Source organism: Poecilia latipinna, unplaced genomic scaffold (assembly GCF_001443285.1).
Source record: "Poecilia latipinna isolate Pla-1442-1.1 unplaced genomic scaffold, P_latipinna-1.0 Scaffold464, whole genome shotgun sequence".
Classification (NCBI taxonomy): Eukaryota; Metazoa; Chordata; class Actinopteri; order Cyprinodontiformes; family Poeciliidae; genus Poecilia; species Poecilia latipinna.
In genome coordinates, this window is record NW_015113080.1 from 320946 (window position 1) to 335327 (window position 14382).

At 41.2% G+C, this 14382-nt stretch overlaps 1 protein-coding gene across 1 annotated transcript in view; it reads left to right on the plus strand.

The window, feature by feature from the left end:
- LOC106951555 (glutamate receptor ionotropic, delta-1-like) overlaps positions 1–7418 on the plus strand; it is a 234350-nt gene extending 226932 nt beyond the window's left edge. The window contains exon 16 of the mRNA XM_015039183.1: positions 605–7418. Coding sequence (XP_014894669.1) covers positions 605–1071 — 467 coding nt within the window. The 3' untranslated portion in view covers positions 1072–7418. The remainder of the gene's footprint in view (positions 1–604) is intronic.
- The last annotated feature ends 6964 nt before the right edge of the window (positions 7419–14382 follow it).

Below are 14382 nucleotides of genomic sequence, written 5' to 3' on the forward strand. Positions count from 1 at the left end.
CCGATTCGGCAGTCCTGCTGCACCGAGCCGATCGGCTCCAAGGGCAGGGAGGAAACACTCGCCATGGAGGGGAGAGGAAAACCTGGAGAAACAGTCAGAAATCTGAAAAGCTTAAACTTTTATGTGTTTATCTGACACATGAAGGTTTCGATAAATCTTTTAAGCAGGAATAAAAGAGCCATCATGTTTAGCAAGAAGCTAAGTAACAGCAGACAGCTCTCCAACAAGCTCCTGCCTGTCAGTTTGGCCCCCGGGTTTTTTTGTTTTTTTTTTTTTTCCCCCCCCCCCCCCCCCTCCCACTCCACGCATCAAACATTTAATACTCACTGGCCAAGTTTGATTTCAAAGTACACACACATATTGGTTCCTGTGGCCTCAGTTCTCACTGGGCTTTTCAACCCAAACCACAGAGTGGAGTCAGTCTATCAGCTGGCGTCCGTCACAAACACTGCCTGATTAGGAATGCATGGAGCATCAGCAGAGCTGAATCAGTCGGAGAAACCGGCCCATCGCCAATCTCAGCCTCTGTGTCCCTCCTCCCCTCCCTTTCTCCCCCTGTCTCCCCTCTGTTCTACTCCTCCACCCCACCTCCCTCCTCTTGTAGGACAAGGAGGTGAATCTGGAACAGGTGCATCGTCGTATGAACAGTCTTTTGGACGAGGACTTGGCCCACAAGCAGATCCCCGGTCCCTCTATCGAGATCTCTGCGCTGGACATCGGCAGCATGCAGCCCAGCCAGGCCTCTCTGGTACCGGGGCCGGAGTCCGTGCGGGACTACCCGCCCTCGGCCCTCACTGTGACCACCTACCTGCCCGGGGAGGGACCCCCACCTCCCCCTCTTCCCCACCCTCACCATGGGGGGACCCTAGGCAGGACACTGCCCCCGTCCCAGGGCCCTGGCAGCACCACGTTGCCCCCGCACCACCCTCTCAGCAGCACCAGCCTCAGCGGCACCATGCAGTGCAAACACCGGGCTCCCAACGGGGGGCTCTTCCGGCAGAGCCCTGGCAAGACACCCATGCCAATGTCCTACCAGGCAGTCTCCGCAGGACCCATACCCGAAGCCATTGATCCCTCCCACAGTACATCCATATAGAGACAGGATGGGACGGGGGTGGAGGGGTGCGGGTGGCGGCCGCTCTGGACTTTACCCAGGTCGGCATGGTAGGTGGGTTGGGCAGCTTTAGAAGGGAAAAACATGTATAAATTAAAAACATTTTGTATCCTACCATCCGTTCAGAGAATACGTTTAAAAGAGGGAAAAAATGGGTATATGTGGGGTTTGTGGAGCGCGAGGGAGGGGCCCGGGGCGGGCAGATGGGTTCTGGGCAGGCTGTAATTTTTTTCTGTACATATCTGTAAATATCGAGACAATGAGTGAGGTCAAAGTGTATTTTGAATATTCTCAATTTTTGAAGTTGAGTTATAAAACACAAAAAAGATAAAAAAATCTATATCTATACATTGATGAAACGTTCTGACTGTTTGAATGGCTTTGTAAATTTTGTTCAATTAAAAACAATGACGCGGATTTCATCGTGATTGTTTTCCAAGTGCCGAAATTAAACGATGTCTCTCGCCACAACTCATCAGTGTAAAACGACTACCCATGATGCACTGCTGTAGGGGACGTTGTAGTGTTGGACACCCACTGTTATGCACCTCTGTACCAAACCTATATCCAGTATACCTTCAGACGCATCGGACAAAAATTGTCACTTTTCCCCCCCATTTGTGTTACTATAAAATAGACTTGGTTTTTTATTTTATTTTCATTTCAAAGCTGAGGTCGACATCTGTTCTTTTTTTTTTTTTTGTTCCATCCACTGTAAACGGTGTTTGTATGAGGAAGAGATGTTTTTGTTTGACACAGATGAATACATTGTTTATATGGACATTTTCTATTTGCCGTCACTTTTTAGAAAGATGAATGGAAGGAATAGTGGAGCAAGAAAAGGTGAAGACTTCAGGCTGTGATCACACAGACGCTGCTTGTAATTCGAGGGAGAACTTCCACTTTATCGCTGTTAGACTTTGGGTCCCTTCAGGTTTCTAATTAGCGGACGAAGGTGACAATTTGGGTTTTTACAATATAATCAAGAAAATTTGCTCTTCAAGTGGAATATATCCAGCTTTGACTTGTTTAGAGATGTGCTGATCGGGTTTATCAAAGCTAACTGACTGAATTTGACTGATCACTATTTCTTCCCCCCCGTCTGAAATATGACAAAACAAAGGAGAGGGTGCTTGATGCAGAAAGCAGAAACCGATTACAATTAATGCATAAATGTACATGCCTGAAACTTTTATCCTTTCTTTTACTCAAATGCCCATAAATGAAGATGCTACATTCCAATAAGAGTTCTTAATTTTGTTGCATTTAACCAATGGAGCAAGAAAGTCCTTTTTTTCTTTTTCAGTATTTCACCAAGAAGAACCTGACAATTAACACCTCCCTACACATTTTAATAGGATAATCTGCTAACGTATAAAGTATGACATATTTTTGTTTCTAATCCCGGTAAGAAGCTAACAACCTGACTTGATAATCAAATGTAAGCATCAGCAATATGATTTGTTTCCTACATGTTTACTACTCTTTTAAACAAGTTTTACCGTCTTGTGGCGACAGTATCTGCACAACCAAATTCAAACTAAAGAGAATGACTAGATCCATTTTAGTTTTCCCCCAATCCGAGGCCTGAGCAGCTGGAGTCCTGAATGTTTTGGATGTTTCCCTCATTCAACAATCCCACTTCAAATGAATAGTTTATTAGTGGGTCTCTGCAGAGCTGGACGGCATGCTGAGGAAGGTAATTCAGCAATTGGAGTTGGAGCCGACCCATCTTAAACCTGCCAGGCATCTGCCCTTGAGGACTGGAATGGGATTTTGCTGATATAAATGCTTTAAAACCAGAAGGTAACATTTATTCCTGTTGCTCATCCTCCGCATCCATCCATGATGAACCGTATACATTGGCTTAACCAGAAGTATAGAATGGAAAAAATATTGTGCTTCTTTTTCACAATAGTATATTTAACTCTGTTTCTTATAGAGAAACATGAGCTATTAGCTGGTTATCAGGCTATCTGCTCTGGTAGGACTATCAGTCAGCTGGTAGGAGGTTCCCAATTATGGTTTAATATTACTTTAATCAATAGGAAGAACCTGGAATACCTTATCAGTGATAGTCTAACACTTATCCAGTAGTGGTTTAAAAATGTTCATATTTTTATTCATCCAACTGCGAATTTCAAAGATCTTCGTTATTCTAAGAAAATCCATCATCAGCATTCTTGAGGCCATGTGTGAAACTATCAAATTAAAGCTCCAAATATTTACAAACTTACCAGATGTTGAAAAACAAAAGAAAAAAAAAAAACAAAAACATGTTATTTTCTTTTTAATTGCCAGAAGTTTCATTTCCAACCTATAATTCATTAAGAACCAACACAGTTGAGGTTGGTCCATAAAATGTTGCAGGTGATCAACAATGCAGACAAAAAAGCCCATTTCTGTCAACTGGAACTTGGATGGAAATTTTTTTTTTCCCTGATCAAATTGAGCTGTAAACACAATTCCAGCCCCAGTATGCCAAAGCTTGTAGAAAACGACCCAATCTCGAGTTATTATGCAAATGTGAAGCAAAAGTATCAGGCAGCAGTGGCTAGTCCTGAGCACAGCCTGTCTCTCACCTTTAGCTTAGTGTAATTAACCAGAATATTAAAATGATATAAATATGTTTTTTTTTTCTACCAGAGAAGTTATTGTCACTTTTATTGAGGTTTTTCTCAGTATTTATTCTTATCAGGAAAGAGGGCAAAATGACCAAGGCCTCCTATTCCCACAAGTCATTCCTAATGAGGTCCATTATCACCTGAGGGGATGACGGAGGGCGTCATTATCCAAAGTGCAATCACAGGCTCACGATGGAGGCAATTCAGCAGGTGCCATATCCCACAGCTATTTGGAAAACAGAGGAAGTTTTACCGCGTTTGCCGAATGTTTTTTTTTTCCCTCTTCTTCTTCTTCCTCCTCAGAATATCATAACGAGCCTTGAAAGAAAACTGTTTAAGAGGAAATCTAAAGCCCACTCTTCACCCCCGGCATTTTTGCTGTCATAAGTGCGATTAATGTGCATTTATAGGCCTAATGAGTTTTGACTTCATTTTCATTTGCCAGAGTGGGCTGCTTGGAAGCCTGCTGATCGCTCACGGTAGAGTTTTCAGGACATTAGCAGCCAGAAAGCAGCAAGGAGCAGACCGACTCGCCTTTGACGGGTTCCCCATTCCTCACGCGCTAATGTGCAAAAGAAGAAATAAAGAGACTTTGACTTGCAGGAACGAAGGGCCTCCTTTCTGGAGATGGGACATCAGGTTTGATTTTTTTTTTTTTTTTGCTGCAGAAAGTAGATGTATCCCACAAATCTAACAAGACGTTCTATGTTTTGTTGATGATATTGATGTTATTTAAACTGCTTGTTTCTTTTTGTGCTGTCTCCACTTGTCCACCTTGACAAGGACGAAGATTGTAGATGGATTACAGTAAAACCCGTTTTGTATCTAAGCAATTGGGGTTTGATAGGAAACTAACTGGAGTCTTTTAGGCTCTTTTACTGCATCGCTTTACTCTTTTTGCTGGAATTTCCTTCATTGACACACACATTCAAGCCCACATGAAGAAAAATTCTCAAGACGGTTTTGAATCCAGTCAAAAAAAGAAAAAAAAAAAGACAATCATGTCTGAAATGTGGCCATTCAGAATCTGCATTTTACTGGTTAAACTGTGAATTTATCAGCTACCTTGAAGATGTCCAGATCAGAGCAAGGTAAAGATGCTATCATAAAAAGTAAGATAACGTGTTCACAAATCAGAGCTAATATGGTAATACTGAGATTAATGCAAAACAAACTGCTTCAGAAATGTGTTTAGAAAAACAAGCTAGGTGGTGTGAAGGCACCGTTGAAGACGACTCACAATTCGGAAAAAAAAACTTAATTTGTTCATTTATTAGTTCAGGAGTGTCTAAGACACGATTTAGTCCTCAACAGGTCTTAAACTAAGATGAATGCCACCACTCGATACTGGACAGCTATGTCCAACCCTCCTGTTCTCAATAGATTTCGGAGGGAGCGTAGAATATTAGCAATTTTTGCTTAAAATGACTAATGTATCTGCCTGTGTACATGAGCCACTTCAGCCTCCCAGACAAGCCCATCCTCTTATTTAAACTACAGTGAACTCCTGCCTAGTCCCCGTTCAGTATATTCTGTAAAACTCCAAATTACTTGTGGAAACTTTGCCCGCTCAGTGAGTGTTTTCATAGGGACTATCAAAACATTTAGAAGAAAGATTAGGAAGCTGAACTACCAAGGTGCACAATTATTGGTTGAAGTCTGCAAGGCAGCCAATCCAGAAGCACCGTTTGTTTCCCTTGGCGCCGCCTAGCCGTACTCCCAAGAGCAGAGATACGGAAGATGTTAGTTTCTGCAGTAGCGCTAACATCATTTATACTGTGTGAATTAATGCATATTAAGGTATATTTGGTGTTTGATATAATAAAACAGACAATTATAAGGTTTTTTAGAGGGGATCTCAAATATCAATGGATTTTCCTACCCTTAACGAATACTGGGAGTCCACTATAAGTTAAACTCAACCTCAACTGACTCTTCACTGTAGCTCTTTAGATGGGACACTGGTTTATACATATGAAGAAGAGAAGGGAGAGAGGATAGAAAAAAAGAATCAAGGGATTTCTCACTAGGATATCAACGCAGATGTTTGTATCCTGAAAGTCAAATTATTCACACGGGGAAAACACCAGATCTCTCTTCACTGTATCTCTTTAAAACAAGCTTTACGTCCCTGTCACCTTTCTTCTTCCATTCATGATTTGACCTGCCACATTCTTCGTACAATCTGGGTGCAGCCTAAACTCTGGCTGGGATTATCGCAGAGACCCATACCCGACCTGAGAGAAATGTATACGTCCCACAGACTTTGCAGTGGAGTGCAATCAGGTGTAATTTAGGTCACAACTACAAATGTTGAATTACATTATAGAACATTTGAACAATTGGCCATGTTCCCAAGAATAGACATCAAGGAATCGAGGCCTATCTGCAACTTTCCTTTGAACAGAGCAGGCCAAAGTAGAGATGTTCCACTATGACTCACTTCACCATGTTTAGAGGAAACAAAACACTGCATAACAGCACCGTGGTGGACGGGATGTGGGACTTGTCTTACAGCCACAGGCTCTGGACACTTCACAGTTGATGGCTGAACCATGAACTCTGCTGTGCACCAATGTGTTCTAGAGTCAAATGTAAGGCCATCTGTCTGACAGCTGAAGCCTGTTTCAAGCATGGTCGTCAGCAGTATAATGATGCCAAACAAAGACAAAGACAAAAATACAAGAGAATGACCAAAAAGAGAAGAATCAAGCTGTTGCTGTGGCTCAGTCAAAGTCTAGACCTCATCCTGTTTGAAACATAATTGCGGGACATTTAGAGAGGTGGACTAAGCACGAAGTTCGGTGAATTGAAAGAAGAGTGGGGCACAAAATTAGACAGGAAATCAAAGTTATTGGTGTCTAAAGTGAATCTATAAACTAAGAGTGAACCTAGAGCTTCCACACAGCACTTTAATGATTTAGTTTGTTTTCTAAATAATTATTAGATTACCCAATGTGTTGTTGTTAATCTGAGGTGGTATTAATCTAATTTTAAGGTGTGACGAGGACCAAATGAGAAATTCATGTGCCGGAAAATGTAAAACGTGTTAAACTACAGTCTGATAACCTCGTAGTACAAACGTAACTGGTGTTAATCAAGAGGGTTATTGTGGTGATTTAGAACTAAAATAACATTTTTAGTTTCATCATCATCTCATTATCTCTTCTTTGAACTCAGACTGAGACGAGTGGCAGAACCAAGTGAAAATTAGGGGATTCGTCATGTTCAGCTTTTTACTCATTTCGTTATATTTTGTGCTGATTAGATATCCATGAATATTTTTAAATATTTGAAAAGTGGGCACTTCTTCAGTCGGCAGGGCAGAACGTGTACGATGCATATCACTGTGCTAAAGTGGATCGGTCAAAGTGGATCCCGTCTTAAACAGACTCCACATTGATGTTTTCTATCGGTGTCAGTTGTTGATCTTGTGTTTCGGTTTGCCCTTCAATCTGTGCTTCACATCCCGACTGAGTGAAGACCCCGAGGTTACGGTTGGTCAGATACGCAGAGGTGGATTTTCTGTTCAAACTCCAGCGCCCTGAAACGAGATGACGACACAAACTGTTAAAGCTGACCGTCTGTCACGAGTCCATCTCTGAGGGAAATCCTTATTTTATTTATGAATATGCTGCTTGGAGTTTCTTAATCTTTAATAAAGAAATATGGTTTACACATTTGTTTGTCTGGCGTGTCGATGACTGGATTCTTGTCAGGTGAGCACAAAGATGTTTAGCGAATAGCCCCATAAAATGTGATAAAATATATTTTTGAGGTTTTTGTTTTGTTTTTTTGTTCCTTTTGCAAACTATCTTCAGGTGTACTCACACCTGGTAGTGCAGGAGAAATTTGCAACATTTGTTATATTTTCAGCCGGTGCGGTTAGCTTTCACACTGCACCGTTTCACACTAAGTCCTTTGAAAAACCTGTTCACCTTGTGTACAAAACAACTGATGTGTAAGGATGGGTGTGGGTTGGCATAATGGTAGCGCTGCACCAAAAACCACTGAATGAAGCGACACAAAACCCTCTGAAGACGAGACTGAGTGCAATTTTCTTTCCCTAAGAAAAATGGAGCAGCATGAAAGTTTAGTGGTTGTAGGTTTTCCTTCTTGTCATTGGAAAATAATCATGACGGTAGACTCGCAAGTCTAGCGCTCAACTTGCCCATTTGTTTTGGCTGTAGTTACCTAAAATGCCCTGCACTATAGTAAGCGACCTGCTTTCAGAGCGGTTTCTTGTTCACTGTACATTTGAACCACACTGGAGTTCAACTGAACTGAGATCTTTGTTTTTAGGTGGACCAGAGTTCGCTCGGGCATTCACAGCCTGGTTGGGTGGTTGGATGTATGGATCTGTAGGTGTAGGTTGGCATGAATGATTGCAGGACAGACGAAATGACAGTTGGATGAATCAATCGGTGGGTGATGGACGGGGTTGGAGTTAATATCCATCCATTTTCTATACACCCTTGTCCCTTAGTGGGGTCGGGAGGTGCTAGGGCCTATCTCCAGCTAACGTTCCGGGCGATGCACATGCACACACAAACTCACACCTGATGGGAATTTAGAGAGACCAATTAACCTGACGGTCATGTTTTTGGACTGTGGGAGGAAGCCAGAGTACCTGGAGAGAACCCACGCATGCACAGGGAGAACATGCAAACTCCATGCAGAAAGACCCCAGGTTGGGAATCGAACCCAGAACCTTCTTGCTGCAAGGTAACAGTGCTACCAACTGCACCACTGTGCAGTCAGGGGTTAATATGAAATGGTAAAAAAAGGGTAAACAAATATATAAGGGATAAAAAAGAAAGCATAGATAGTTGATCAGACAAGTCAACATATATGGAACAACAGACGGATTTGGCTTCGGATGGCTGAAACAGAACTTCCAGACCTGCAGACCTAAAGCTACAATACAAATATGATGCATTTTTGACAGTTTACTATGAAGAATTGTGTGTCAGGATTCCACATCTGGAAAGTCAACGTGAAAGAATCAAGACATCAATAATGTGCTTTTTTTTCTACTGCAGATGAAACACAAAATTTCTTTAATTCTAAGGATTTTTTGGGAGAAAACCATAGTTTTCTAAAACTTGATGCCAATTCAAGGAACATAAGAGACATGAAAATGTGTAACTTCTTGGCAGTGCAGATTAGCTCTCATCAAACCCACCAAGTATCAATGATATAAGAAAAAAAAAAAAAAACGATAAAACGCCGAGCTGAAGGAACAAGTTTCATCAGACAGGATTAATAAAACCAGTTTTTCAAGTGGTCAGCTACGGAATCAAACACTTATTCAAGACTATTTCACAGAAGATTCTCTCCATGCTCGGTGGAGGGTTGGGATCTTCAGTTAGAGAGCTGAATATGTACAACACCGTGTTAAAATCCATAAGTCGATGAAACTCCAAGGTTTCCGTGTTTGGGTAATGAGCACAAAATAAGGTAAGAAAACTCGTAATTTGCCATCTTTTCAGCTGTTATTGAAAGATGACATCTCGACACCAGATCAAACAGCTGGCATGAATTAATCGTAACGTGCTAACAGATTACAGTAAGCTAATTTCAACTGAGCTGGATGATACCTGGATGTCTGCATCTTACATTTGACAGCAAATGAAACATTTCTTCTCCTGCTGTGCGTATTCATTTCCATCCCTCCCTGATTTATATTCAGCCTGAAGGATGTTCTCTGACCTTCCATCTCACCTGCTCAGACGTGTCTTACATTAAGAAGCACAGTGTGCAAATTGGCTCTAGATGTTATTCAAACACATGACAACTGAGGCTAGGAGTGATATTAAAGAAGCCTCATTGCTTCAATCCAATGTAGCTTCAATCGGTAAGAAGCGGCTGATGATTGAAAATATTTTCTGAATGTTTCTGAGATTGTAGATAGGGGAAAGAAAAAAAAAACTCTGCCGATTATTAGACCTCCCGCATATGAATACGTGAGCGCTGTTTTTAAATATTTGACACGCCGCCAAGCATTCTGCTTGCTGCCACATCATTAGCTCAGCACTGCAGAAGTCTGAACGGAGGCAGACATGAATGTTTGAACGCGTCTCTCTCTCTCTCTCCCTCTGCTGCATCCTGGCACAAAACATCCTCTGCTCTGTCAATTAGGGGTAAGATTTAGTCTGACGCACCGGCAGGAGGATTTAAAGCGACACAACAAGATGTGTAGGATGCCAGCTGTCCTCTGGCTTTTAACTCATCCACACCACACTTGGCTGTCACGGCGCTGACTGTCTGAGCAGGCAGAGGACAGGTTGGCCGGCTGATTTGACTAAATGGTTACATGTGCCACCTGGTTGGGAAGACAAACTGACGGGGCTGACGGTGAGAGTATCTGATCAGTCAGCTGGCAGGCCGCCCTGCTGGCGTCGCGTTTCTCTCGTGGGATCAGACGAAACGAGGTGACGGCAGAGGTCGCAGATATCTGAGAGGAAGATGTTCAGCGATTTCTGCCTGATTTATAAGTTGCACCTTTGATCCATCGTCTCCTCATGCTGTGTGTGATGCAGTGTGTTTGGAGGAACAATCCCGAGGCATTTCGCTGCTGCTGTGTTTCTGGATTCCACTGCATTAGAATTAGAGTAAATTTAGTGCATTTTAACATCTACAGTCACAGTTTCAGCGCTGCGTGTGCAGCACAGAGAAATCTCCAGCTCACAAAATTGTGACTTTTTCTTTTTTTTTTTGCGTGAACAGCCAGTCGGACACTAGAAACGGTCTGACCTCCTTCTGATCATTTGATCCTCTGTACCAGGGATGTGCAGTCAGGTCTGGTGGCATGAGGCAGGGGTTTCGTTTGAAGTTTAAGATGTGCCCTCCAAATAGTTTTAACTGAACTTGGTTGGAAGTTGCCTCTGCTACTTATTTAAATAGCTGGTCGCTTTTAGCAGGAAGCTTGGCGAGTATTGATTATAGGATTTAAATAATAATTGGACACATATGAAGTTTGTCTTGTTTGATCGAGTCTGGACATTGGAAAGTGTCCGTAAAATTCCGACTGGTGAAATTATTTGTGTTCACTTTCATCTGGTATCTCTGTGCCCTGTCTCTTCTGATTCAGGCATTTATAAACCTCTCCGCAGTCAATAAATAAATTAATAGCTTCCTGAAAGGGTTAACAAAGTAGATTATTTTCCGCTTGTGTTTTGTGTTGCTGTCTGAAAAGCGGGAATCACCTTATTTCTCATATTAAGAAAATTATTGGACTTAATAACTCATTACCGTGTCAATGACACCCAGGTGTATCCTGTTTAAATTGGTTTGATTTCTGAGCCTATAAAACGCTCAAAAATAATAACATGTAAAAGATTTTCTCACAATTTTCAAGGCTCTCCAATTATTTTATGTGATTTAAGAAAATATCCTGGAATTGGCATCGTTTAAAGTACTTTTATTTCAAATGAATAATGGTACAAAAAGTGACATTTAGTGGAATGCTAGCATCTCAACTAAAGCCCAGGGTAAATATTGCATGGAGTTTTTTATTTAGCTTCTAATTTCTGGTTCCCAAGGAGACCAGATATTCCTACCATGTTTTAAAGTTCCCTTAGAGAGAAAGCAGTAATGAAATTGTCTCTGAGTAAATATTAAAAATTAAAAAAAGCTGACAAGTACTTTTATATATTTTACATATAATTTCTTGAATGACTTTCATATTCAGTGCTTATCAAGTGAGTTAAACCAAGATGTGTATTCCACAAAACTAAACAGTATCAAGTCTGTTTTGTCTCTTAGCCCTTAGCCCTGACCAAACCTCCATGAGACGCATTTAAAACCGTAACGGCTCAATTTACATCATCCATGGTGCAACGTTGCGCATTCCGGATAAAACACATCATTACTTACTTTACGTTGAGCAGCTGGAGGGAATAAAAGCTGATGTGGATGCAAGTGTCCAGTTGTGCGGGCAGTAATGGGCCGTTATACGGTTACAGGCGGAGCCGCTGTCACGCACGAAGAGGGGGTCAGTGTTCATAAATCAAACGGGAGGCCGTGGGGTTATGTTAACGCGGCGGAGCCGTGCACTCGGATTACCGAGCGGAGAAACTCTGAAGTCACACAGGCATGAAATGGAAACTGCTTTATTGCCATAAATATGCAGATGCACTGAACGAGCTGCAGACTCCCGGCCATCAAATGCCGTTATTGAACAGCTCAGGTGGGCAAATTAAATCCGCTTGAGGCGCCATGTTTTCTGTCGGAGCCTCTTGTGTTGCATCATTAGATTCAAGTCACTGAAGTTAGCACCTGTTTGACTAAATAAATCAGCAGGAGCCTCGAAAAGCCCGAAGGGAGTTAGGAAACACAAAGACAAGTTTGTACCCTCCCTCCATTATTCTCCTCTGCAGCTGCGACACGTTTAAACCTGAGTCTGTGAAAGGCCATGACCCGGTTTGTGCCGGGAGCTCGGGTTCCCTCGACTCAAAGATGCAGCAGCCACAGCAGAAACAAGATATTTACACACACTGTATACAGAAAAAAAAAAAAAAACTTTTTTCTCCCCTGACTGTTTGACATAAAAGCAAAATAAAACTGATCCTGTTTTAAGTCAGTTCTGTTTATGTGATCTCAGAAGGACAATTCTGTTGGAGAAGTTGCTAATAATTTCCTCAAATTCAGAAATTTGAGATTGTAATGCATTTAAATAATTCAAAGATAGCACACTTTGTGACCCTCTGGCAATTCAATTCCCAGAGGTAAATTCAATATTGATATAATTAATTTACCATTATCTCCAAAGAGTTGTTGTAGATGCTGATACTTGTGGACAGGAAGGATCTCCTGTACCAATCTGTATTACAGTGAATCTTTGGAAGCCTCTGACTGAAGATGCTGGTGTAGCAGTCTCATGAAGAGGAAGAGTTGTCAATAATTGTTAGTAATTTCCTCCATTTTTGCAGAATCCTTCCTTACACAACGATCTCTTTCTGACCAACTCTCATGGTGCTACCCCAACAGTTGATGACAGGACTGCAACTCATGACATTTAAGTATCTATTTTAGGAAATTTCTCCCAGTTTTAGGAAGTAGGGTGCAGATTCATTAGTGTCAAGTTGAAATAAATGTAAATCTAAAGTGCAATGTAAATGAAATTAATTTAATTTACAAGGTTTTTCCCAGAAAACTTGCTATCCCGGTGGTTGGGTGCCATGGCAGTCATTCATCCAGCGGCCCGTCATGTCACTGAGTTAAAAAATGTTTAAAGTTGAGGAAATTTTAAAATATCACTTGATAATTATGTGTTATTAAAAGATTGGAAGATTAATACCTGAACACCAACTACAAAGTCTTAAAAAATGTAAATATTTAAAAAAAAAAATTAGAAAAATAAGCAATGATTAGCCTGGTGGGAGCACAATAATACAATGGGGTAAACCCTGTATTTATTTATTGCTAGTTAGTTAGAAAATAGTTGAATAATTACAAATTTGGGTTTTGATTTTAACTAACAGTGATTACTTCTCAATATTTCCATTTTGTAGAAGTGTCAGTTATCTTATTAAGCCTAAATAATCCTAGATCTTGACAAACATATAAGAAGAATCTCAGTTTTTTTTTTTGACAATGACGGCTCCTTGAATAGGAAGTGTTCACTTTTCTGCCGAGTTGTTATGAAACCGACTGATTTCTGAAGTTTATCGTGAATGTGATTCAACCTTACTTTGGTGGTTAAACAAGAAAACTGATTATCACAGATGCTATTCAGCCAACTGGAGTGAGTCTGAGCTCATTTGCAAAATGAAATTAGTAACATTTCAGTCCATATGTGCAAAGCTTACAGAGAAATAAACTCACAGCTTCCATTGCAGGTGGTAAGTAAATCTTCAAAGTATGGTTTCTCAAAAAATTAGCACTGTCCAGCTGTGTTGGTCTGTCATAAAAAAAAAAAAAAAAAATCATATATATATATATATATATATATATATATATATATATACACACATGACAAACGCAGAAGTGTTCTGGTGGTACGGATAATTTTTGAGACACCGTACATGTCCTGCTGCTCACTAAATGGACATCTGTTTAAATCACACCTGCCACTTCATCTTCCATCAGCCGACATCCTCCTGCAGGCCCTGCAGGCTGCCGACCGTCGTGTCCTCTCAGGAAAAACCCGTTCTCTCCTCTCCCGCTGCTCACTGTGACGTCTTCATTTCTCTAAACGCATCCTGCACGGCCTCTCATCATTAGCAATCTCCCGGTGCATCGTATGACTTTGCATTCCAGCTAAACGCGTCGGTTTGATAAAAAAAAAAAACAAAAAAAAAACATCATAACAAAGCCTGCGGCTGCCCTGAAGTACTTCGACACTGTGCAGTGAAGTGAAAGTCATTCTGAGCTGATGTGGGAGTAATTAGAGGGATTAACTGTGTTATGTAACTTAATGACAAGCAGAAGATCTTCATTATTATTGTTTAATTGCTATGAAGGTGAGTATGTACTGATGAGAAAACTGTGAAGCTGTAGGCTGAGCTGTTGTTGCCCGGGTGTGAAACCTCTAATGTCGGACATGATGGGGCTTTTCTAGAACGTCGCTACGGCAGTCATGTTATGGAGGCATGCTTCGGGGAATTTTAATTGGTGTAATTACAATTTGCAGAAGCGGTG